This window comes from Hypomesus nipponensis, chromosome 9, assembly GCF_054491055.1.
Source record: "Hypomesus nipponensis isolate SF chromosome 9, ASM5449105v1, whole genome shotgun sequence".
NCBI classification, from domain to species: Eukaryota; Metazoa; Chordata; class Actinopteri; order Osmeriformes; family Osmeridae; genus Hypomesus; species Hypomesus nipponensis.
The window spans coordinates 2,443,343-2,469,524 of NC_140369.1; the positions used below are offsets into that span (position 1 = coordinate 2,443,343).

The 26,182-nt window shown below is 51.1% G+C and overlaps 1 protein-coding gene across 1 annotated transcript in view; it reads right to left on the minus strand.

Annotated features, from left to right (window-relative positions):
• The window catches only part of kif5ab (kinesin family member 5A, b), a 30,430-nt gene extending 5,413 nt beyond the window's left edge, over positions 1-25,017 (minus strand). Inside the window, exons 1-19 of the mRNA XM_084705389.1 lie at positions 24,889-25,017; positions 13,236-13,323; positions 11,984-12,057; positions 11,783-11,887; positions 9,767-9,815; positions 9,244-9,299; positions 8,313-8,400; positions 7,911-8,035; positions 7,666-7,770; positions 7,246-7,394; positions 6,669-6,902; positions 5,305-5,458; positions 4,630-4,698; positions 4,215-4,421; positions 3,776-3,922; positions 2,780-2,968; positions 1,346-1,463; positions 758-849; positions 566-642 (exon numbers count right to left, since the gene is read on the minus strand). Coding sequence (XP_084561515.1) covers positions 566-642; positions 758-849; positions 1,346-1,463; positions 2,780-2,968; positions 3,776-3,922; positions 4,215-4,421; positions 4,630-4,698; positions 5,305-5,458; positions 6,669-6,902; positions 7,246-7,394; positions 7,666-7,770; positions 7,911-8,035; positions 8,313-8,400; positions 9,244-9,299; positions 9,767-9,815; positions 11,783-11,887; positions 11,984-12,057; positions 13,236-13,323; positions 24,889-25,017 — 2,255 coding nt within the window. The remainder of the gene's footprint in view (positions 1-565; positions 643-757; positions 850-1,345; positions 1,464-2,779; positions 2,969-3,775; positions 3,923-4,214; positions 4,422-4,629; positions 4,699-5,304; positions 5,459-6,668; positions 6,903-7,245; positions 7,395-7,665; positions 7,771-7,910; positions 8,036-8,312; positions 8,401-9,243; positions 9,300-9,766; positions 9,816-11,782; positions 11,888-11,983; positions 12,058-13,235; positions 13,324-24,888) is intronic.
• Positions 25,018-26,182: the final 1,165 nt, after the last annotated feature.

The window sequence follows — 26,182 nt, forward strand, 5'->3', positions numbered from 1 at the left end:
CACACAGGAGACAGGCTCTAACACACACAGGAGACAGGCTCTAACACACACAGAGAGAGGGAGGTAGAGAGAGACACAGAAGGGTAAAGAGACACAGAGGGGTAGAGAGAGACAGATGGTAGAGAGACACAGAGGGGTAGAGAGAGACAGATGGTAGAGAGACAGAGGGGTAGAGAGAGACAGATGGTAGAGAGACAGAGGGGTAGAGAGAGACAGATGGTAGAGAGACAGAGGGGTAGAGAGAGACAGATGGTAGAGAGACAGAGGGGTAGAGAGAGACAGATGGTAGAGAGACAGAGGGGTAGAGAGAGACAGATGGTAGAGAGACAGAGGGGTAGAGAGAGACAGATGATAGAGAGACAGAGGGGTAGAGAGAGACAGATGGTAGAGAGACAGAGGGGTAGAGAGAGACAGATGGTAGAGAGACAGAGGGGTAGAGAGAGACAGATGGTAGAGAGACAGAGGGGTAGAGAGAGACAGATGATAGAGACACAGAGGGGTAGAGGTAGAGAGAGACAGATGATAGAGAGACAGAGGGGTAGAGGTAGAGAGAGGAGAGACTTACTCAGTCAAGTCATCTATGATCTTCTGCTTCTCATTGATCTCGTCTCGTAGCCGACCCAGCTGCTTGTGGTGAAGATCCTAAACACACACACACACATACCACACACACCCCACACACACACACACACAAAACACACCACACACACAGAGGTAAACCATTATGGTAACTGGTGATACAGTAAAATCTCATTACTATGAATGTGTTCCCCATCATCACCATGGTTACCTTGCCATCTGCAGAGTCCAGAGTGTCTGTCTGTTTCCCGCTGGTCGCCTCGGAAACACCTGGAACCCAACCAGACAGTGAGCACATGTCATGCATGCATGTGTGTGTATGTGTGTGTTATGGAGGTTTTCGAGGGCTGATATTTAAAGCTTATGTCCCGGTAAGGAGGCGTTTCACTGAATCTTTGGTGCCGATGCCTAAAGCACTAGGTTACCCACACAGCAAACAATTGCCTCCAAAACCTACCACTACTTTAACTTTCGCAGGCTATTTTCTATAAGAGGGATGTCTGGAGAAGAAGTTCAGTCTGATCTCGGGATCTTGCTCACGTTTGTTGGAATCTCTGTCACCATGACGACCTCTGTCACTCAATTCTAATTAACACTTGGCTTCAAACTTTGTTGAGTTCCAGTGCTGTTTCAAACTTTAAAAATTGGTTGAAGACTTAGAATGTTTCTCACTATAGTGTGTGTATATGTGTGTGTGTGTGCATATGTGCGTGTGTGTGTGTATATGTGCGTGTGTGTATATCTGTATATGTGTGTGTGTGTGTACCCTGGGTCTGCAGTCTGAGGAGCTCCTCAGTCACAGCATCGTAGCTGTCCTCCAGCTGTCTCCTCTTCAGGTCCACGTTCTGCATGTACTCTGTCAGAGAGCGGATCTTTGCTTCATGCTGCACACACACGCACACACACACACACACACATACACACACATAGTGTCCAGTGTTAGTGACCAGTGTCTCGTCTTGTTAGGTAGGTCTGGTCTATACTGGTCTGTGCTGTTCTGGTCTGGTCTATACTAGTCTGTGCTGTTCTGGTCTATACTGGTCTGGTCTGGTGTAGTCTATACTGGTCTGGTGTGGTGTGGTCTATACTGGTCTGGTCTGGTCTATACTGGTCTGGTGTGGTCTATACTGGTCTGTGCTGTTCTGGTCTATACTGGTCTGGTCTGGTGTAGTCTATACTGGTCTGGTGTGGTGTGGTCTATACTGTTCTGGTCTGGTCTATACTAGTCTGTGCTGTTCTGGTCTATACTGGTCTGGTCTGGTGTAGTCTATACTGGTCTGGTGTGGTGTGGTCTATACTGGTCTGGTCTGGTCTATACTGGTCTGGTGTGGTCTATACTGGTCTGTGCTGTTCTGGTCTATACTGGTCTGGTCTGGTGTAGTCTATACTGGTCTGGTGTGGTCTATACTGGTCTGGTGTGGTGTGGTCTATTGGTCTGGTCTATACTGGTCTGGTGTGGTCTACACTGGTCTGGTGTGGTCTACACTGGTCTGGTGTGGTCTATACTGGTCTGCACTGGTCTGGTGCGGGCTATACTGGTCTGGTGTGGTCTACACTGGTCTGGTGTGGTCTACACTGGTCTGGTGTGGTCTATACTGGTCTACACTGGTCTGGTGTGGTCTATACTGGTCTGGTGTGGTCTATACTGGTCTACACTGGTCTGGTCTGGTCTATACTGGTCTGGTGTGGTCTATACTGGTCTGGTGTGGTCTATACTGGTCTATACTGGTCTGGTGCGGTCTACACTGGTCTGGTGTGGTCTATACTGGTCTACACTGGTCTGGTGCGGGCTATACTGGTCTGAAGTGGTCTACACTGGTCTGGTGTGGTCTATACTGGTCTGGTGTGGTCTATACTGGTCTACACTGGTCTGGTGCGGTCTATACTGGTCTGGTGTGGTCTACACTGGTCTGGTGTGGTCTATACTGGTCTGGTGTGGTCTATACTGGTCTACACTGGTCTGGTGCGGGCTATACTGGTCTGGTGTGGTCTATACTGGTCTGGTGCGGGCTATACTGGTCTGGTGTGGTCTACACTGGTGTGGTCTATACTGGTCTATACTGGTCTGGTGTGGTCTATACTGGTCTGGTGTGGTCTACACTGGTCTGGTGTGGTCTACACTGGTCTGGTGTGGTCTATACTGGTCTACACTGGTCTGGTGTGGTCTACACTGGTCTGGTCTGGTCTACACTGGTCTGACCTGTGAGATGAGCAGCTGGCAGGAGGACAGCTCCCTCCCGGTCTCCTCCATCTTGCGATGACACTCTTGCTGCAGCTTCTCCAGCTGTCTGCAGCGCCGCACCATCGACTTCACCTCTGACTTCACCCTGGACAGGTAGAGACGAGCGCCGCTGAACTCCTCCTCCACCGCCCCAGACACCTCCACGGGCTGGGGAGGGGAGGGAGAGGGGGAGGGGGAGAGGGAGAGAGGGGGGAGAGAGAGGGGAGGGAGAGGGGGAGGGGGGAGGGAGGGAGAGGGGGAGGGGGGAGGGAGAGGGGGGAGAGGGGGAGGGGGAGGGGGAGGGAGGGAGAGGGAGGAGGGGGGAAAGGGAGAGAGAGGGGGGAGGAGGGAGGGAGGGGGGAGAGAGGGGGAGAGAGAGGGGGAGGGGGTGAAAGGGAGAGAGAGGGGGGAGGGAGGGAGAGGGGGGGAAAGGGAGAGAGAGGGGGGAGGAGGGAGGGAGGGAGAGGGGGGAAAGGGAGAGAGAGGGGGAGAGGGAGGAGGGGGGGGGAGGGGGAGGGGGGGAGGGAGAGGGGGAGGGGGGTGGGAGAGGGGGGGAAAGGGAGAGAGAGGGGGAGGAGGGAGGGAGAGGGGGGAGAGAGGGGGAGGGAGAGGGAGAGAGAGGGAGAGAGAGGGGGAGGGAGAGGGGGAGAGAGGGAGAGAGAAGGGGGAGGCGAGGAGTGGGAGAGGGGGGGAGGGAGAGGGGGGAGGGAGAGAGAGGGGGGAGGAGGGAGGGAGGGGGGGAGAGAGGGGGAGGGAGAGGGAGAGAGAGGGAGAGAGAGGGGGGAGGGGGAGGGAGAGGGAGAGAGAAGGGGGAGGGGGAGGGGAGGAGTGGGAGAGGGGGAGAGAGGGAGAGAGAGGGGGGAGGGGGAGGGGGGGGGAAGAGAAAGATATGAGAGGTGGGGGGAGAAAGAGGTTACCCACAATGCCCCTGTCCACTTGCATTCCTCGCCCCCAGCCCCCTCTCCCCCTCCTCACCAGCATGATGTCCTTGTTACCCACGATGCCGCTGAACTCGCTCAGGTCCTTCATCAGGCTGTTCAGCACCTCGGCGATGCGCTTCCTCTGCTGTCCGCTCACTTCCTGGATACGAGACAGCTCCTTCTCCACAGTAACAAGGTGAGCCTGGGGGGGTTTGTAAATATCCAGAGGTCATCTGTGTGATCGTTCACTGCTGGGACCACTCAACCACTCAAGAGGTCAGATCAAAGCACTGATAGATACCGGAGATGATTAACTTCTGACCCAGTAATCAGGGGAGAGAGATGATGGAAAAAGCATCATTACTGATCAATGAGTAATGCGGGCGGGCGGGAGGAAGGGAGGGAGGGAGGGAAATAGAGAGAGAGAGAGAGAGAGAGAGAGAGAGAGAGAGAGAGAGAGAGAGAGAGAGAGAGAGAGAATGGATGTCTCTCACCATTTTCCTGGCCAGTTCCTCGGCCAGCAGCTTGTTCTGCTGACTCTTCTGCTCCGCCTCCTGGCTCTTCTGGTCGTAACTGACAGCCAGCTCCTCCAGAGCCTGCAGCACCTCCCTCACCTCCGCCCGGGCACACTCACTCTCCTGCTGCAGACCAGCCAGCTCCACCTGCACCTTCAGCCCCGCACCCTGGGACGACGCCAGCACCTGGGGGAGGGGGAGGAGGCGGGGAGGGGAGGGGGGAGGGGGGGAGGGGAGGGGAGGGGGGAGGGGGGGAGGGGAGGGGAGGGGGGAGGCAGGGAGGGGGGAGGCAGGGAGGGGGGAGGGAGGAAGAAGAGGGTAAATAGAAGAGTTAATCTATGTTATTTGGTCATGTACGTATGTATGCGTCCAGTATAGAGTGATGAGATCTGACCTCTTCCTGGTCCAACATCTGCTCCTTCAGTTTCTCAACCAGCTGGCTCTGATGGTTGATCTCATCATCCTTAACACACACACACAGACACACACAGACACAGACACAGACACACACACACACAGACACAGACACAGACACAGACACAGATACAGATACACACAGACACAGATACACACACACACAGACACACACAGACACAGACACAGATACACACACACACAGATACACACAGACACAGATACACACACACACACACAGACACACACACACACACACACAGACACACACACAGACACACACAGACACACACACACACACACACACACACAGATACACACAGACACACACAGACACACACAGATACACACAGACACACACAGACACACACAGACACACACAGACACACACAGACACAGATACACACACACACACAGACAGACACAGATACAGAAAGGGGGAGGGGTAAACCAACCAACCAACTTGATTAATTGTGAACAACTGTGATGTAACCATACATCTTGTTTGTGGTGTATGTATTTGTGTGTGTCAGGGTGTGTGAGTGTGTGTGTCATGGTGCGTGTGTGTTTGTCAGGGTGTGTGTGTGTCAGGGTGTGTGTGTGTCAGGGTGTGTGTGTGTCAGGGTGTGTGTGTGTCAGGGTGTGTGTGTGAGACCTTGTCGTCCAGCTGCTTGTACAGCCTGCGTATCTCCTCCTCGTACTTCTGCCTCTCCTCCTCTGAGATACGCACCACGATGGAGGAGGGGCTACACAGGCTGGGGGCGGGGCTACACGGACTGGGGGCGTGGCTACACGGGCTGGGGGCGGGGCTAAAAGGGCTGGGGGCGGGGCTGGGCATTCTGGGGGCGGGGATACAGGGGGTGGGGGCAGGGCTAGAGATGTCAAGGGGCGTCTCCTTATTGGGCGATGCTGCCGGACTCTGCTGCTCCTCTGGAGACTCCTCCTCTGATGGGGGAAGAGGGGGGAGGAGGAGGGGGGAAGAGGAGGAGGGGGGAGAGGAGGAGGGGGGAGAGGAGGGGGGGGAGAGGAGGAGGGGGGGAAGAGGGAGAGAGAGAGGGAGAGGAGGGGGGAGAGGAGGGGGGAGAGGGAGAGAGAGAGGGAGAGGAGGAGGGGGGGAGAGGAGGAGGGGGGAGAGGAGGAGGGGGAGAGGAGGAGGGGGGAGAGGAGGAGGGGGAGAGGAGGAGGAGGGGGGGGAGAGGAGGAGGGGGGGAGAGGAGGAGGGGGAGAGGAGGAGGGGGAGAGGAGGAGGAGGGGGAAGAGGAGGAGGAGAAGGGGGGGGGGGAGAGGAGGAGGGGGTGAAGAGGAAGAGGAGAAGGAAGAGGAAGAGGAGGAGGAGGGGGGGGAAGAGGAGGAGGAGCAGGGAAGAGGGAGAGAGGGAGGGAGAGGAGGAGGGGGGAAGAGGAGGAGGAGAAGGGGGGAGAGGAGGAGGGGGAAGAGGAAGAGGAGAAGGAAGAGGAAGAGGAGGAGGAGGGGGGGGGAAGAGGAGGAGGAGTAGGAAGAGGAGGGGGGGGGGAAGAGGAGGAGGAGGGGGGGGAAGAGGAGGAGGAGCAGGGAAGAGGGAGAGAGAGAGGGAGAGGAGGAGGGGGGAGAGGAGGAGCAGGGAAGAGGGAGAGAGAGAGGGAGAGGAGGAGGGGGGAGAGAAGGAGCAGGGAAGAGGGAGAGAGAGAGGGAGAGGAGGAGGGGGGGAGAGGAGGAAGAGGAAGAGGAGGAGGAGGGAGGGGGGAAGAGGAAGAGGAAGAGGAGGAGAGAAGATGAGGAGGGGGAGACCGGAAAAATATTTATTACTTAATGCAGGGAATGGTAATGATCTTCATCTTCATTAATCAATATTTTCATGGACTTCCAAGGATTCATGAGTTTGTTTATGTGTTCATGTCATTTTTATTCCCTGGTTACATTTTTAAAATCCATATTGACCCTGATCCTGGGAACGTGTGTGGGTGTTACTTGTGTGTGTGTCCCTTGGGGGCTGTCAGAGTGAGTAATGTCTCCAGAGTGGAGAGGATACCACAGGGCTGCTAGTCTGATGAACCAGGATGTGTGCGTGTTAGGGTGTGTGTGTGTCTGTGTGTGAGTGTGTGTGTGTGTGTGTGTGTACCTGAGCGGTGTGGGCAGCGTGTCAGCTTGGTCTCCAGGGAGAGCAGCTTCTCTCTCAGAGCTGCGTTCCTCTCCTTCTCCTTCTCATACTTCCCCTTCCACTGCTCAGCCGTCAGCTCCAGGTTCACCGAGGCGCTGTTCCTGATGGTCTTAGCCCTGGGGGAGAGAGGGAGAGGAGGAGGAGGGGGGGGAGGAGGAGGAGGAGGAGGGGGGGGAGGAGGAGGGGGGGGAGGAGGAGGAGGAGGAGGAGGAGGGGGGAGGAGGAGGAGGAGGGGGAGGAGGAGGGGGAGGAGGAGGGGGGGGGGGAGGTGGAGGGGGGAGGAGGAGGGGGAGGAGGAGGAGGGGGAGGAGAAGGGGGAGGAGGAGGGGGGAGGAGGTGGAGGGGAGAGGAGGGGGAGGGGGGGAGGGGGGAGGGGGGGAGATAGAAGGTGAATGTGTGTGTGTGTGTGTGTGTGTCTGTGTGTGTGTGTGTGTCTGCGTGTGTGTCTGTGTCTGTTACCGTTGTCCGAACAGCAGCGTGGACTTGGTCTCAGCGTCGTTGTAGGAGGAGGGGGAGCAGCAGATGAACATGGTGGTCCTGCAGTTCCCCCCCAGAGAGTCCTGCAGGATCCTGGTCATCTTACTGTCCCTGTAGGGAACATGGCTCTTCTAGAGGGAGGGAGGGAGGGAGGGAGGGAGGGAGGGAGGGAGGGAGGGAGGGAGGGAGGGAGGGAGGGAGGGAGGGAGGGAGGGAGGGAGGGAGGGAGGGAGGGAGGGAGGGAGGGAGGGAGGGAGGGAGGGAGGGAGGGAGGGAGGGAGGGAGGGAGGGAGGGAGGGAGGGAGGGAGGGAGGGAGGGAGGGAGGGAGGGAGGGCAGCCTTTCAGAAGGAGACAGTGATTTTCTTCATCTCTTCCAGTCGTGAGGAGGTGTGTGTGTTTACCGTTCCCTCTGCCAGGGCAGAGATGACGTTCCCCAGTGCTGACAGAGACTTGTTGATGTTCTTGGCTTCATCCAACACTGCTCCCTCCGCTCCCGTCTTACTGACCTGTCACACACCCACACACACCAAACACACACACACACGCACACGTTGAACACACACACACACACACATCAATCCATCACTTTCTAATCCTGGTCCTACCCAGCATCACCCACTGCTGTGTGTGTGTGTGTGTGTGTCACCTTCTCGCTGCCTGCCAGGTCCACCAGGTAGAGTTTCCCACACAGCTTCTGCTCCGTCTCCACGTGTTCCTGCTTGATGCTGATCAGGAAGATGCTGTGACTGCGGGAGCTGTGCTCATTCATGTCTGAGGAGAGGGAGGGGGGAAATAGGGGGAGGGAGAGGGGGGTGAGGAGAGGACAGGAGGAGAGGGGGGGGGGAACTTGTGTCATTTTTGATGTGTTCTGAAGAAGTGTGTGTGTGCCTGCGTTTTTTCTTTTTGTATGTGAGTGTGTGTGTCTGTGTGTGTGTGAGTGTGAGTGTGTGTGTGTGAGTGTGTGTGTGTGCGTGTGTGTGTGTGTGTGAGTGCGTGTGTGTGAGTGTGTGTGAGTGTACGTGTGAGTGTGCGTGTGTGTGTGACTCACTGGTAACTGCGACGTGACGGTTGGCTTTGCCCTCGTCAATGAGGTCCATCACTTCCTCCGGACTGGACACAAAACGCTCAGTGCAACCCTGACACACACACACACACACACAAGCCCACACACACACACACACACAAGCCCACACACACACACACAAGCCCACACACACATGCCCACGCATGAACGCACACACACAAACAAAACAGAAGAGAAAAGTAAACAAGCTAGACAGCGGTCTGGGCTGTTGCTGTGACAGTGACACGCTATGCTCCCGTTCCCTTGACAACAGCTGTCATGTGACTCATCTTCAAAAACCAGAGCCCGAATACTGAATAATAAAAGGATGTGTGTATGTATGCTGTCAGGGATTTGTAACTTGAAAACTATCCGACAGATGTCATTCTGCTAGTTGGGGGTGGGGGGTGAGGGGGTGTACTATGTGAGCTGAAGTGCCACAGAGCTTGGTGATGGATCTAACTGTGTTGTGGATCTAACAGTGTTGGGGATCTAACTGTGTTGTGGATCTAACTGTGTTGGGGATCTAACTGTGTTGTGGATCTAACTGTGTTGTGGATCTAACTGTGTTGTGGATCTAACTGTGTTGGGGATCTAACTGTGTTGTGGATGCAGTCTTTAGACAACAGGATCTCCAGTGAAACAGAGAAGAGACTGAGCTTCCTGTGGCCTGAGGGCAAACGATTGAACTGACTACACACACATGCAGGCTACACACTCACACACACACACTCTCACACACACTCACACACACACTCACACACACTCACTCTCACACACACTCACACACACACTCACACACACTCACTCACACACACACTCACACACAGTCACACACACACTCACACACACTCACTCACACACACACTCACACACAGTCACACACACACTCACACACAGTCACACACACACTCACCTTCACATATGGAACACGGTTCCGGTCTTCATGCACTGCAAGGTTGGTCTTCGTCACTAGGAGACAAGATTCACCATGAGGTCATCAAGCATTGGACCAATCACCACAATCTTAACTTTTTTTCACACCAACTTTATTTTTTGAAAATATTGTTTCAACCTTTCCAAAATTTTTTTCAAAATAATTTTTTCAACCTTTTGAAACCTTCTTCCCCCCCCAAAAATTTAACCTTTCAAAAAAGGTTCCTTTTTCCACATGTGAAGTGAGAGGAAAAAAAGAGAAGCCTAAAGCTGAGTACAGTAGAGTCCTCATCAAATACTCATCAATGATGACAACTTTTTATATATTTTTTTTTTCCACACACAAACTTTTTTTTCAAAACCTTTTTTCGAAAATAATGTTTCAACCTTTCAAAACCTTTTTTTCAAAACCTTCTTTTAACAAGTAAAAAAAAAGTTTCAACCTTTTTTTAAATATATATACAGTAACAAAGTGTTTGTACTTTACTTCCCATCTCACTCACCGTCCAGCAGGTCTCTGATCTTGTCCATGTAGATCTCAAAATAGGACACCTGGCAAGAACAGCAGCCATGAACACTCACATCACATCTATATATTATATTCTGGTAGTTATATAACACTACAGGACTGTATATACATCTATATATTATAACCTGGTCGTTATATAACACTACAGTGTATACATCTATATATTATAACCTGGTCGTTATATAACACTACAGTGTATACATCTATATATTATAACCTGGTTGTTATATAACACTACAGTAAAGACATCTATATATTATAACCTGGTCGTTATATAACACTACAGTAAAGACATCTATATATTATAACCTGGTACTTAAATAACACTACAGTCAGACATCGCTAGGGTGTGTGTGACTGTCCATCACTAGGGTGTGTGTGTGTGTGTGTTTATCGCTAATGTGTGTGTGTGTGTTCATCACTAGGGTGTGTGTGTGTGTGTTCATCACGTTCAGCAAGCAGCTTTTGATGAGTCAGAGAGGAAAGTGAGGAAAGTTCCGGGCTCTAGCTGCCTGTGTAAGCCAGGACAGCTGAGGTGCTGAGGGCTGGGGTGTGGGGGTGAGGGGCTGGGGGCTGGGGTGAGGTGCTGGGGTGAGGGCTGGGGTGAGGGCTGGGGTGAGGGCTGGGGTGAGGGCTGGGGTGAGGGGCTGAAGGCTGGGGTGAGGTGCTGAAGGCTGGGGTGAGGGCTGGGGTGAGGTGCTGGGGTGAGGGCTGGGGTGAGGGGCTGAAGGCTTGGGTGAGGTGCTGAAGGCTGGGGTGAGGTGCTGGGGTGAGGTGCTGAAGGCTGGGGTGAGGGCTGGGGTGAGGGCTAGGGTGCTGCGGTGAGGTGCTGGGGTGAGGGCTGGGGTGAGGTGCTGGGGTGAGGGCTGGGGTGAGGGGCTGAAGGCTGGGGTGAGGTGCTGAAGGCTGGGGTGAGGTGCTGGGGTGAGGTGCTGAAGGCTGGGGTGAGGTGCTGGGGTGAGGTGCTGAAGGCTGGGGTGAGGTGCTGGGGTGAGGTGCTGAAGGCTGGGGTGAGGGGCTGGGATGAGGGGCTGGGGTGAGGTGCTGGGGTGAGGTGCTGAAGGCTGGGGTGAGGGGCTGGGGTGAGGGGCTGGGGTGCTGGGATGAGGTGAGGGGCTGGGGTGCTGGGATGAGGTGAGGGGCTGGGGTGCTGGGATGAGGTGCTGGGATGAGGTGAGGGGCTGGGGTGCTGGGATGAGGTGCTGGGGTGAGGTGCTGGGATGAGGTGCTGGGGTGCTGGGGTGAGGTGCTGAAGGCTGGGGTGAGGGGCTGGGGTGAGGGGCTGGGGTGCTGGGATGAGGTGAGGGGCTGGGGTGCTGGGATGAGGTGAGGGGCTGGGGTGCTGGGATGAGGTGCTGGGATGAGGTGAGGGGCTGGGGTGCTGGGATGAGGTGCTGGGGTGAGGTGCTGGGATGAGGTGCTGGGGTGCTGGGGTGAGGTGCTGAAGGCTGGGGTGAGGGGCTGGGGTGAGGGCTGGGGTGAGGGGCTGGGGTGCTGGGGTGAGGTGCTGAAGGCTGGGGTGAGGGGCTGGGATGAGGTGCTGGGGTGAGGGCTGGGGTGAGGTGCTGGGGTGAGGGGCTGGGGTGAGGGGCTGGGGAGCGAGTCTGCTGCTGCATGATGGTATCAGGAGGACTGTCTCGCACACATTCAGACCCAGAGGGCCTCTTGCCTCTTGCCTCCAGAAGTGTTGCTAGCTACTTCTCTCTGTAAGTGGATATTTATCACTGGTCTGCTCTACGTGGCTAATGTTGTGTAACGGGACGTCAAGGTTTTACTGTGTTCCAGGTGAAGCTAGCCTACTAAGGGAGCATAGAGAAAGAAGGAGCGAGAGAGAGGGGGGGAGAGAGAGGGGGAGAGAGAGGAGGGGAGAGAAAGGGGGGAGAGAGAGGGGGAGAGAGAGGAGGGGAGAGAAAGGGGGGAGAGAGAGGGGGAGAGAGATGAGGGGAGAGAAAGGGGGGAGAGAGAGGGGGAGAGAGACAGTGTGACTCACCTTGATGTGAAACTCCAGGTTCTCGTCCATGGAGAAGATGTGACTGAAGATGTCGTCTGCGATCCTGGGGATGATGCCCATGCCATGAGGGTCGTGCAGCTTCCCCTGGGGGTTCACGTGTTCAGAACATGCTCATGTTCTGTGTCAGGGGTGTGTTTGTGTGTGTCAGGTCAGGTGTGTGTGTGTGTGTGTTAGACTGACCTCCATGGTGTGTGTTTTCCCAGAGGAGGTTTGTCCGTAAGCAAAGATGGTGCCGTTATACCCCCCCAACACATCTATATGGAGAGGGAGCGAGAGGGAGAGGGAGAGGGAGAGGGAGAGAGAGAGAGAGAGAGAGAGAGGGAGAGGGAGAGGGAGAGGGAGAGGGAGAGGGAGAGGGAGAGGGAGATGTGGTTACTGAGTACTTTCATCCTGACGTGGTTGTACACACACACACACGTATAAAATCAGTTTTTATTGTATGTCCCATTTGACAGGCATGTACACTATCTACAGGCCCACAGGTGACCTCTGCTTGTTCCAGAGAAGCAGACTGAGACAGACAGGCAGGCAGAGAGCAGGAGTGTTGAAAACCTCCTCTGTTTATCTCTGCCATCTATTGCTCCCGACAGCTGCCATGGAATACACAAGTAAACACATTAAGAGAGGGAGAGAGAGTTTAGGAGAGAGGGGGAGAGATAAATATGGAGAGGAGGAGAGAGAGAGAGGGAGATAAGGAGAGAGAGGGGAAGAAGGAGAGAGAGTGGAAGAAGTAAGAACAGAGGGAGAGACATGAGAAGGAGAGAGTGAGGGAGAGGGTGAGAAGGTGAGAGAGAGAGAGAGGGTGAGAAGGTGAGAGAGAGAGGGGGAGAGGGTGAGAGAGAGAGAGGCAAGTATAGAGGGAGGGGTAAGAAAGAGGACATGGAGATAGAAAGATAAGAGGGCCAGACAATAAAGCCACTGCAGTAGAGAGGGAAAGAGAGAAAGAGAGACAGAGAGAGAGAGAGACAGAGAGAGAGAGACAGAGAGAAAGAGAGAGAGACAGAGAGAGAGAGAGAGAGAGAGACAGAGAGAGAGAGAGACATGAGAGAGAGACAGAGAGACAGAGAGAGAGAGAGAGAGAGAGAGAGAGAGAGAGAGAGAGAGAGAGAGAGAGAGAGAGAGAGAGAGAGAGAGAGGGAGGGAGGGAGAGACAGAGGGAAATAGAGAGACAGTCTTATCTCTGTCAGCCAGTTCCTGCCTTTCTTGTTTCTCTCCCTCCAACACACTCCAGTAACCCTCACAGACTCAAACGTTCAATCCATCACTCCTCCCTCCTCCCTCCTCCCTGTTCTCTCCTCCCTCCATCTTCTTGCTCTTCGCCTGTTCCTGTTGGCTGACTCAATTATAGTTTCCTGTCGATCTGTTCCCTGCTCTCCACAAGGCTCCGTCTGAACCAGGCTCTGTAGACAGACTGTGTGTGTGTCAGACTGACCTGTAACAATCTGCTTGGCGCAGGTGTTGTAGACTTGTTCCTGGGTGGTGTTGGTGGGGAAGACTCGGTCAAACACATAGGACCTCCCCTGAAACACACACAGACACACACAGTGTGATGTTGAGAGGGTCTGGGTTCTGGCAGGGAAGCAGAAGTATATATAGTATATTTCATCCACGATGTGACTCATATTTATTTAAGAGCAGCTCTATCCTGAACAGCACGTTACACTATATATATTATAGTGCACATCATTCACCCGTGCCTGTGTGTGTGTGTGTGTGTGTGAGTGTGTGTGTGTGTTGAGAGCAGGCACAGACAGCAGAAGAGACGTAAGTGAGGGGGTGAGGAGGGAGGGACGTAGGGATGGATCCAGGGGGAGAGAGGGAGGATGGGGGAGATTGAGAAGCGAGGAGGGAGAATGCTGTATCGATAAACAGATAGATATAAAGCCTGAGTGGCTCAGAGAAAGAGAGAATAGAAAGAAAAAAGACAGAGAGAAGATGATGAGAGAGAGAGAGAGAGAGAGATAGAGAGAGAGAGAGAGAGAGAGAGAGAGAGAGAGAGAGAGAGAGAGAGAGAGAGAGAGAGAGAGAGAGAGAGAGAGAGAGAGAGAGAGAGGTAAAGTAAATGGACTACTTTAACAGCCTAATTTCCTGATTGAATCTGGCCTTGGCCAGAGTAGGCCAGCCAGACACACACACACAGGACAGAGCTGGAACTGAGGAGATTCTGCAGTTCAAATCTCCTTATAATAGAACATACTTTTGACCTCTGCCCCCCTCTCCATCCATCCATTCCATCAACCCTCAATTTGCCCATCCTTCCATCCATCTAACATCCTTTCCTTCCATCCTCACACTCTCTCTCCTTCTACCCCTCCCTCACTCTCACTATCCTTCCCTGCCTCCCTCTCTCGTTTCATCCCTCCTCTCCTGCTGTTTCAGAGCAGACACTCATTAATTAGTCCATCTAGTGTCTCCTTTAAGGGTGGATGTGAAATAGGGAGTAGGATTCTCTCCTTTCCTCCCCTCTTCAAAAAACCCAGAAGGAGGGAGGGAGAAAAAGAAGGGGAGGGAGAGAGAGAGATAAAGAGAGAAGAATAGAGAGAGGGAGGGGGAGGGAGAGAAAGAGAGAGAAGATGAGGAGGGAGAGAAAGACAGAAGAGAGGGAAAGATGGGAGAAAGGCTACATCAGCTGAATGTATAAGGAGGGCTCATGGGACAATCATCACACAGCTCTGCTACACACACACACACGTTTTAATTTCCCCTTTCTCCCCGTCTTCATCCCTCTCTCTCTCTCTCTCTCTCTCTCTCTCTCTCTCTCTCTCTGTCTCTCCCTCTATCCTCGCTTCATCCTCCTATCCTTGTATACTCTAGCTATCCTCCCCTCCATCCTCCCTCCATCCCTTCTTCCTTGATCCCCTCGTCACCATGGCCTCCCTCTGTGAGAAGCATGGATAAATAAAGATACAGATTGATCCATAAGAGGATTAGAGCTTCATGGTTCACTGGATGTTCCTTTACTACAAAGAGAAGAAAAGGAGAAGAGAAGGAGGGGAGGAGGAGAGGACAGAACAGGGAGGGGGAGGAGGACAGAACAGGGAGGAGGAGGAGGAGAGGACAGAACAGGGAGGAGGAGGAGGAGGAGAGGACAGAACAGGGAGGAGGAGGAGGAGAGGACAGAACAGAGAGGAGGAGGAGGAGAGGACAGAACAGGGAGGAGGAGGAGGAGAGGACAGAACAGGGAGGAGGAGAGGACAGAACAGGGAGGGGAGGAGGAGAGGACAGAACAGGGAGGGGAGGACAGAACAGGGAGGGGAGGAGGAGAGGACAGAACAGGGAGGAGGAGGAGGAGAGGACAGAACAGGGAGGAGGAGAGGACAGAACAGGGAGGGGAGGAGGAGAGGACAGAACAGGGAGGGGAGGAGGAGAGGACAGAACAGGGAGGGGAGGACAGAACAGGGAGGAGAGGACAGAACAGGGAGGGGAGGAGGAGAGGACAGAACAGGGAGGGGAGGAGGAGAGGACAGAACAGGGAGGGGAGGACAGAACAGGGAGGAGAGGACAGAACAGGGAGGGGAGGAGGAGAGGACAGAACAGGGAGGAGGAGAGGACAGAACAGGGAGGGGAGGAGGACAGAACAGGGAGGAGGAGAGGACAGAACAGGGAGGGGAGGACAGAACAGGGAGGAGAGGACAGAACAGGGAGGGGAGGAGGAGAGGACAGAACGGGGAGGGAGGAGGAGAGGACAGAACAGGGAGGGGAGGAGGAGAGGACAGAACGGGGAGGGAGGAGGAGAGGACAGAACAGGGAGGGGGAGGAGGAGAGGACAGAACAGGGAGGGAGGAGGAGAGGACAGAACAGGGAGGGGAGGAGGAGAGGACAGAACGGGGAGGGAGGAGGAGAGGACAGAACAGGGGAGGGGAGGAGGAGAGGACAGAACAGGGAGGGAGGAGGAGAGGACAGAACAGGGAGGGAGGAGGAGAGGACAGAACAGGGAGGGGAGGAGGAGAGGACAGAACAGGGAGGGAGGAGAGGACAGAACAGGGAGGAGGAGAGGACAGAACAGGGAGGAGGAGAGGACAGAACAGGGAGGAGGAGAGGACAGAACAGGGAGGGGAGGAGGACAGAACAGGGAGGGGAGGATGCCACACTCTCTGAGCTATGTTAGAAATGAGACCATATCTGATCCTCCTCTTCCTCCCCCTACTTCTCCTTCTCCTGCTGTTTAGTGTTTACGCTGTAAACAAAGGGTCTTTTTAGATTGTTTTTGTCTGAATAATTTCCTCTGTTTTTGCTTCTGTGTTAGTAGGATCCAGGATGTCTGTGGGGTGTAACTGGTGGCTAGCTGGCAGGTAAATGACTTCCCAATATTGTATCAGTATAAAATGTATATGTATCAGTAGAACCCTCCTATCAGTAGAACCCTTTTATCTTTCAGTAGAACCCTCCTATCTATCAGTAGAACCCTCCTATCAGTAGAACCCTTCTATCTTTCAGTAGAACCCTCCTATCTATCAGTAGAACCTTTCTATCCGTACAACCCTCCTATCTATCAGTAAAACCCTCCTATCTATCAGTAGAACCCTCCTATCAGTGTAACCCTTCTATCTTTAGAACCATTCTAGCAATAGAACCCCTTTATCAGCAGAACCCTTCTATCTATCAATAGAACCATTCTAGCAATATAACCCTTTTATCAGTAGAACCCTTCTATCTATCAGTAGAACCCTGCTATAAATAGAAACATTCTAGCAATAGAACCCTTCTATCAGTAGAACCCTTCTATCTATCAATAAAACCCTCTTATCTCCTCACTTAAAAGTAGAGCAATTAGTACTTAGATAAAGTAGAGCACTGCATAATTTATCAATAGCTGGAGAGAGAAGGGAGAGAGGGGATAGAGAGAGCTGAGAGAAAGGGGGCAATGGAGAGGGTAGAGAGAGAGTAGTAGAGAGAGAGGGGGCAATGGAGAGGGTAGAGAGAGAGTAGTAGAGAGAGAGGGGGCAATGGAGAGGGTAGAGAGAGAGAGCAGAGAGAGAGGGGGCAATGGAGAGGGTAGAGAGAGAGTAGTAGAGAGAGAGGGGGCAATGGAGAGGGTAGAGAGAGAGTAGTAGAGAGAGAGGGGGCAATGGAGAGGGTAGAGAGAGAGAGCTGAGAGAGAGGGGGCAATGGAGAGGGTAGAGAGAGAGAGCTGAGAGAGAGGGGGCAATGGAGAGGGTAGAGAGAGAGTAGTAGAGAGAGAGAGAAGTAAGAGTGTTAGTCAAGGCAGCTGAAGAGCAGCTTCTTGTGGGGCCAGTCAGACAGACAGACAGACAGACAGACAGACAGACAGACAGAAATCAATTCTGAGTAAGAAAGAAGAGTGTGAGAGGAGGAGAGAAGGACAAGCGCCCACACTCCTCCTAGACCCTGAGAAAACCAACCTGCACTCTCTGGCTCTTACAACACTGATTCTTAACCCAGCAGAGTTTAGGCCAGTTCATATCCTATTCTAGTCCAGCCCAGTCTAGTCCAGCCCAGTCTAGTCCAGCCCAGTCTAGTCCAGCCCAGTCTAGTCCAGCCCAGTCTAGTCCAGCCCAGTCTAGTCCAGCCCAGAGGGAGACAGCATCCTGTCTTTTCTAGACTGAGGTATTCTGAACCTCATCCTCTCTGAACACATTACAGTCATCTGCAGCCCAAGGCCTTGCAAACACAAATGACTCACTCACACACACACATACACACACTCACACACATACACACACACACACACACACACACACTCACACACATACACACACACACACACACACACTCACTCACACATGTGACCTTTTATGCATTATTTAAACATACATAACTGCAACACATGAACAACTTTATTGGATTGTGATGATAGAGTCAGCTGACCCTCATCCAATTCCTGGTTCACCCCGCAGACGGTTCTGCTACCACGGCGACCGAGTTGTCATGGTGACTTGACATCCTCCAATAGCTAATTTACATCAAACATACATTTACTCCCTGTGCTACATGAGCAGTGATTAGCGGGGATCTGGGTGGAGGAGGAGAGATGATGTAAGACGAGCCCACCCTCCATCCATCCTGCCCTTCAGGAGAGAGAGAGAGAGAGAGAGAGAGAGAGAGAGAGAGTGAGAGAGAGAGAGAGAGAGAGAGAGAGAGAGAGAGAGAGAGAGAGAGAGAGAGAGAGAGAGAGAGAGAGAGAGAGAGAGAGAGAGAGAGAGAGAGAGAGAGAGAGAGAGGGGCCACCTCCATCCATCCTGCCCTTCAACGCCCACAGCAACCGTTTCCGACTGACACTGAGCAAGGCGGGGCGATTGATCCCTGGTTACCAGGGGGCCACTTAGTGATGAGAGCTGCAGGCTGATGTACTGACCTGCCTTGATGAGGAGAGCCCAGTATCCCACACACACACACACTAACCTTAACTCTGTCTCTCTCTCTCTCACACACACACACACACACACACACACACTAACCTTAACTCAGCCTCTGTCTCTGTCTCTCTCTCACACACACACACACACACACACACTAATCTTAACTCAGCCTCTGTCTCTCTCTCTCACACACACACACACACACTGTCACTGAACACACACTCAGTGTATTTCTCCATCTTGTGCAGTAGGTAAGATGTGCAGCAGGTAAGATGTGCAGCAGGTAAGATGTGCAGTAGGTAAGATGTGCAGCAGGTAAGATGTGCCGCAGGTAAGATGTGCAGCAGGTAAGATGTGCAGCAGGTAAGATGTGCAGCAGGGAGCAGGGTTGAGCAGAAACAGTCAGACCTACACTTCTGCTCCAGGATCTTCTGCTCTACTCTTCACATGCACCATTTGTGTGTCGCTTTGGATCAAATCAATCTGCTAATCAATCTGCTAAATCAATAAAACATAAATGTCTTGCAGCAGGAGACCATATGTCAACACCAGGATTGATCAATATCAGTATATTAACATATCAATCTGGTGCGGAAGGAACAGGTCAGTTGTGACTTTAGTTATACCCTTTTAGGTTTTAGTCTAGAATGAATGTCGACAGTATTTAGTGAATGTAGACTGTGATCTTCCTTTTACCAAGGAAACACACCTATCCTGAAGGACACCCTCTTTTTAAAGTTATATTCTGTTTCTACTTTATAGTACTCCACTCTTCTCTATCTAAGCAGCTGCATGTGAACTTCAGGATGTGTAAGTAACCTTCTGCATCATCCATTAGTGCCGTTAAGAAGTTGTCAGACCTGTGTCATCCATCTCGCCTTAAAGAGACACACACCCCACACACCACATACACACACACCCCACACACACCCACACACCACATACACACCACACCAGACCCACACACACACACCGTTAGCCAGAAACTGTTTCTCTGTGTATTTGATGAATAAGAAGTATTTGTGAGAGGGCAGCGTTTGAGGGAATGTGCCAGCAGGTTCCAGAGTCATGCTCGTTATCAGATAATGTGATCTGCATCCAGGTACAGAGAGGAGTGGTATACAGCTCCAGTGGTATACACCTGCACACAGCCCTGTCTGACTGAACACTGTCCTGCACACAGCCCTGTCTGGCTGAACACTGTCCTGCACACAGCCCTGTCTGACTGAACACTGTCCTGAACACAGCCCTGTCTGACTGAACACTGTCCTGAACACAGCCCTGTCTGACTGAACACTGTCCTGCACACAGCCCTGTCTGACTGAACACTGTCCTGCACACAGCCCTGTCTGGCTGAACACTGTCCTGCACACAGCCCTGTCTGACTGAACACTGTCCTGCACACAGCCCTGTCTGACTGAACACTGTCCTGCACACAGCCCTGTCTGACTGAACACTGTCCTGCACACAGCCCTGTCTGACTGAACACTGTCCTGCACACACACAGCCCTGTCTGACTGAACACTGTCCTGCACACAGCCCTGTCTGACTGAACACTGTCCTGCACACAGCCCTCTCTGACTGAACACTGTCCTGCACACAGCCCTGTCTGACTGAACACTGTCCTGCACACACACAGCCCTGTCTGACTGAACACTGTCCTGCACACAGCCCTGTCTGACTGAACACTGTCTTGGGTAATGAACACATACAGTAGAGGAATCTGTACCCCTTAACACTCACACACTCCCTCATACTCACCCTCTCTTCACCCCTCACTTCCTCATCCCCTCTCTCCTCCTCACATCCTCCCTCCTACTCCTCCTTCCCTCTCAGTCCTCCTCCTCCCCCCTCCTTCCTCCTCCCCTCCTCTGCTCTTCACCCCTTCTCTTCAAACAGACTCTATTTACACCAGGCGCTACTCTCAACAGTCTGCCTACCAAATCTAATTGTATTAGTATAGCTTCACAGATAAGCACTTATTATCAATCTAACCCCACATAGAAGACCAGAACCTCAGAGGAAACTACAAACAAGTCCAGACCTTTCCTCTTCCCCACAAGAGAGTTAAGCTCACAACAACTAAGAAAGAACACTGAGTCACTTTTCATAACACGTTATTTTTTCAGTGGAACACTGTTTTTCTGCCTTGTCGCGTTCTCTCTGAGATAAGCGAATGAGTCAGTTCCCTAGTCTACCCCGAACGCACAAGGCCAGCCTTGTCTAAAAATAATCAACCAATTAACGCTCAGACAAAGGGGTCATCGCCTTATAAATAGCTGGATCTGTGTACTTTAGGCTGTTGGACTCATATTGCCATAATGTGTCCAACTTATGTGTGATACTGTGATATTATAACGTAGAAGCAGATTCTGGCTGGGTTTGGCAAAACTGAGATTTTGGAAAGAGTAAAAGTTAAATCAGTAGGAGTCAATTGAGATGGGTGCAGCTCAATGCTAAGCCGCCTGACTGCAGATCAAGAGGTTGCAGATTTAAATCCCCCCTCTTGCATGTCGCTTTGGATAAAAACATTTGCTCAATGAATGCAAAATTATTATTTATGTTGAATCTATTCTTGAATGGCATAAGTATTACGTAAAAACAAAGCTTTTCTTTAGGCTATATGAAAGTGTGTGAAGTAGATCCATTGTGCAGTTCTTTCTTCTTATGAACAAAAGGAAACACTTTGGTTTCAGCAACAGAATACTGAGCAGCTACACCGGCTAGTATTCAGCTGATTATTGCTCATTTCCAGGTGAGGAGGCAGAATAAAATAGACTATTCAGAGCCTGCTCTTCCTCTATAGCAGATGAATGACATCTGCAATAGATGATGTTTGTGACTAAACGCCTCTCCACTCTGCAAGACAAACTCACTTACAGTAACGATGTTCTCTCGCAGGCTTCATGAGGGGAACGCAATCAAGAGGGCTTTATGAAAGCAGCCTTGAGCTCAAACTGTTTGTCCTCTTGGCTGCCGCTCACAGAAGAAAACAGCCAACGACACGGCAGCCACACAATTATAAATTACTGGGAGAGAAGAAAGGAGGGAATCCATTTTGTTAATTTTTTTTCTTTCTTTTTGCTGTTAGTGAGGGTACAATCCATACATTCATTAAAATGAATTCAAGCAGCCATCTGTCTCAGTCAAAGGGAAATGAAAAATGAAATCATTTATAATTGGAGTTTGAGAAAGTCAGGAGAGATAGATGAAGTCGAAGCTATTACTGTAGCTAAATATCCATACCAAACGTATTACCAGCCACCATCTATACTGATATTACTGTACCAACCAACATCTATACTGATATTACTGTACTAACCACCATCTATACTGATATTATTGCAGTAACTACCATCTAAAACTCGTGAGGACTGAGCACTAGAGTGGAAACTGGAACCATGAGACTACTTAAACTGTGTGAGAGAGAGAAGGAAAGACAGAGAGGGAGAGAGATGTAGAGCGAGAATGAAAGAGAGAGGGATAGAGAAAGAGAGATCTAGAGAGAGAACTGCTGCAGTTTAACACCTGGATGCACCTTGAGCCATTAGAGCTGCATTTTCCTGTGTAGTCCAGACCTGACCTCCACGATACAATGAGTAAGAGAAGGAAGGAGGGAGATAAAGAGGAACAGAGACGCAGAGAAAGAAAGAACAAAATAATGAGGTATAAATATAGATTTATATATAGAGAGAAAACAAGATAAAGAGGGAAAGATAAAGATGTATGGAGGGAGGGAGGTAGGTAGGGGGGGGGGGAGGGAGGGAGGGCAAGCCAGATCTGAGGCAGAGACAGCATGACCCGTTTCCTGTTCTCCAGAGTGCTATGGAGGCGGTCTCAAGTGCTCCTGCAGTCACAGAAACCTCATCTTCCAAGAGACGCAGACATGGTAAAACAACGTATATATATAAACATGAGATATTGGGGTTAAAAGTCAATAATGACTGCTGTATTAAATAAAAGCACAGGCTGGATTATTCATTGAAATATATTACTGTAACTGAACATCAGATAATTTTGTTCTTTTTGTGCTGGGGATGAATTCAGTGACGCAAGCTGCTGTTGGTAGCTGATGAGACTACACTGGATGACACCCGTCTCTCTCACCGTCTCAGAGAGAAGAAGACAGTACGTGTTAATACTGCAGCTCTGAAGACTGGTATTTATTTATACTGCTGCTGTGAAACCAACAGGATCTTCTGCAGAGAGAGAGAGATAGAGAGAGAGAGAGAGAGAGAGAGAGAGATGGAGAGAGAGGGAGAGAGAGAGAGGGAGAGAGGGAGGGAGAGGGGGAGGGGGAGAGGGAGGGGGGGAGGGGGAGAGGGAGAGAGACCTGCTGCCTGCCTGCAAGGTCTGACAGATCTTTATTCTCAGACACCAATTACTAAGTAGAAAGAGAGAGAGGGAGGAGGAAGAGAGAGTCTTCCATCCATCACACCAAGATAAGAGCAGGATGGAGAGAAAGCATGGACCCTGCAGCATGCACACTGCACACTATTTACACTTCTATACATTTGGTTTCAGTCTCTAGGAGCTGTGTTGTCTAGGCTACAGTTTCTAGGAGTGAGGGCTCTAGGAGGCTGGTGTGGGGGGGTGATAGCCTCACATGGTGGGCGTGTGTGAGGGGGTGATAGCCTCGCAAGGTGGGCTGGTGTGGGGGGGTGATAGCCTCACATGGTGGGCTGGTGTGAGGGGGGTGATAGCCTCACATGGTGGGCTGGTGTGAGGGGGGTGATAGCCTCACATGGTGGGCTGGTGTGAGGGGGTGATAGCCTCACATGGTGGGCGTGTGTGAGGGGGTGATAGCCTCGCAAGGTGGGCTGGTGTGGGGGGGTGATAGCCTCACATGGTGGGCTGGTGTGAGGGGGTGATAGCCTCACATGGTGGGCTGGTGTGAGGGGGTGATAGCCTCACATGGTGGGCTGGTGTGAGGGGGTGATAGCCTCACATGGTGGGCTGGTTAAGCAGCTTCTAGGGATCTCCACCACTCCATCAGGTCTGACAGGAGATCCCTGATGGAGTCTGGCGGACGACAATCACTGCTAATCTGATCTGACTGCTGAGGGATGCACATGCTCACACACTCACACACTAGATAGAAGTACACACACCCAATAAACACACATGCTCACGCCTAAACACCCACACACACACAAACAGCCCCAAGACTGAGACTCAAGAAAACGGAGAGAGCTTGGACATGCTGCTACCTCATAAACAGAGAGAGAGAAAGAGAGATAGCCTTCAGTTGCAGTTTACAATCTGAAGTCATTTGCAGGGATTTAAAACATACACTTTGGTCGTGAGCCCAGTGCGTTTTCATTAGTTTTGTGACCTGTGACTTGTGCCCACAACAACAACGAGGACAAAGACCACAGCAGACACAAAACCTCCTGCGTGTCTGCAGCGTCTGGCTGGTGTCCTCTACTGACTGTGTGCCCCGGTGCTCAAGTTTCATGTCCAGGACACTGCAGGGTTCTCAAGCATCGCTCCTCCATCCCTTCCAGGTTTACTTCACTCGTCTCCAGAGAGAGAAGAGCAGCAGAGATCCTGCTGACTCCATCCTCATCCACGGCTAACACACACTTCCTGGGAGGACGGGGCTGATGTCTTTGTGTTTCAGAGCTCAGTCGTGTGTGTGTGTGTGTGTGTGTGTGTGTAGGTGTGTGGGAGTGTGTGTGTGTAGGTGTGGATATGTGGGTGTGTGACTAGATGTCATGAGTATGGGTGTAAGTATGTGTGCGTAGGTTGCGAGTGTGTGCGTGTAAGTGTGTGTAGGTGTGGATACCTGGGTGTATATGTGATTAGATGTCATGCGTATGTAAGTATGTGTGTGTGAGCGCATTATGCAAACAAAGGCACACTCTGCATTCCAAAGTATAAACATATTTGCATTTAGAGAGTTGTAATATAATCCCAGATGGCCTTCTATTACGCTTGTTGACTTCAGACAAAACATCTTGATAGTGGAGCTATTATGAAATCCCTCAACAGCTTGTAACATTACTATTCAGTTCCTATTATAGAAACAGAGAATGCAAGGCAGCTCTCTCTTCCTGCAAGCACTCACAATGAACTACGGTGTAACCCTCTGCATACACACAAACACACACACAATCACACACATCTGCTTAAACACACACACACATCCCTCAACCTGGGCCCCTACCTCTACAATCACACTTGCAGAAAGACAGAGCATGAATTAGCACATGGGGTGAAGCCGTTCTGGAGGTGATGCAGAAGTGCAAACGGGAGCCATCAAGCTACGTGGGATTCATTTAGCAGATGCTTGATGTCTTGTTCATCAAGAAGCCACGTACACAGGAACCAAGGATCAGAAGGGAAGAGTTCTAACAATATTTCCGTGGTTGAGGAACGGTCTGTATTTACAATGCACAGTAAAGCAAGGGTTGCTCTGTATGTCTCACACACACAGTCACAGACATACTATCAAACAGACAGGCAGTTACACTTTGTACTATATAAACACATCATATACACTTTGTAACATTATTTCTGGAAGAGTTAGACGATGGTGATAAAGATGATGATGAGGAGGAGGAAAGGTTGATAGTGTTGAGATCAGAAGCTGCTGGCTAGTTCATCCACAGTTTATCTAGTGTCCAGGCCGTCCGGACACGTCGAAGCTTCGCGTGAGATAAAGTGAAGGAAAGTGTCGGTGTTGAGCTGCCTCTCGCGACGTAATTGAGATGTTTCATCAAGACCACGGATGACACGACAAACACTAAAAACTCAACTTACCCCGAGGATGACGGTGTCATCTCCTTGGAACGCTGGAATGAATTTGTCTCCACGAACAATTTCGGATTGATTCAATGGACGAAAACGACATAGCACCTTAATGTTGCATTCTGCAGATGCATCGGCCATTGTGGAAAGAGGATGCGCTCCAAAAATAGGCTGTATTACGGAAATATTTCAAGCTTAAACTGTCGTTGACTCCTGCGACTAATGAAATAAGCAGCTCTGTGGCTATATACGGTCTCTCCCAGCGAATGTCAAACGAATCATTGAGAAAACTAGTATAATCAGTATTGTACAGCACCGCTTCCAGTTTTTTTGATCAAAAGACAATTTTAAGAATCCTATTGTCTGGATGAAAAAGTTGTCTACCTTCAAAATGACTAAACGTAACACAAATTCAAGATACCAAATATTGGGATGCTTGTTAAAAACAGACTAAATCGCTTATTTATAATTATGAGTAGGCTGTGCCGTGCGTGTCCGCTCGGCTGGACGGGAAGCAGGGTACTGTCTCGTGCCGTGCATCACTGGCAGCTTGCTGCTCTTTATGAGGTTCGGGGCGTGGTCTGTCCTGGTTGCAAGGCAACGTTAAAAAGAGACTCGCATCCTCGCATCAGGACCACAAACACAATAGCCACTGTTATACGCTCTAGAGTCTAGAGACACTCAAAATGGTGCGGTTGATGATATCATGAGAGCCTATAACTGGCCCACACAATATCCAATGAGTCAAAATACGTCACATTTTATGCATAATAAGAGAGGCTATTTACATTTATTCATTTAGCAGACGCTTTTATCCAAAGCGACTTCCAAGAGAGAGCTTTACAAAAGAGCATAGGTCAGTGATCATAACAACGAGATTTTCCCAAACATTGCAAGTAGCCAAAAACATGAAACATACATTGTGAAAAAGCTAAACAAGTGCCAAAAGGGAAGACCCATAAGAGCATGCAGTTATACAAGTTACAAATTAAAACAACATGAACCACAAAAGTGCAGGACTGTACCTGTAGAAGACAATCAACAGTAACATATTTCACAGCGAGTACAAGACTTAGCTTCGTTATATCTAATCTAAAAGAGCAATGAGTCACTTAATAAGAGTCATTGTGATCCTGGAGGAAACTAACTGACAAGTCCAGCCAAGAATTCTTAAAGCCGTTGTACTCCCGGAACATTTATTTGTATTTATCTGTAGATATAGGCTCTGTTTGGTTAAGAGTTTTAAAATGCACGTAAGTAGAGTATATTTTAAAAAGTTGTACAGAACATTTCATACAGGTAAAAA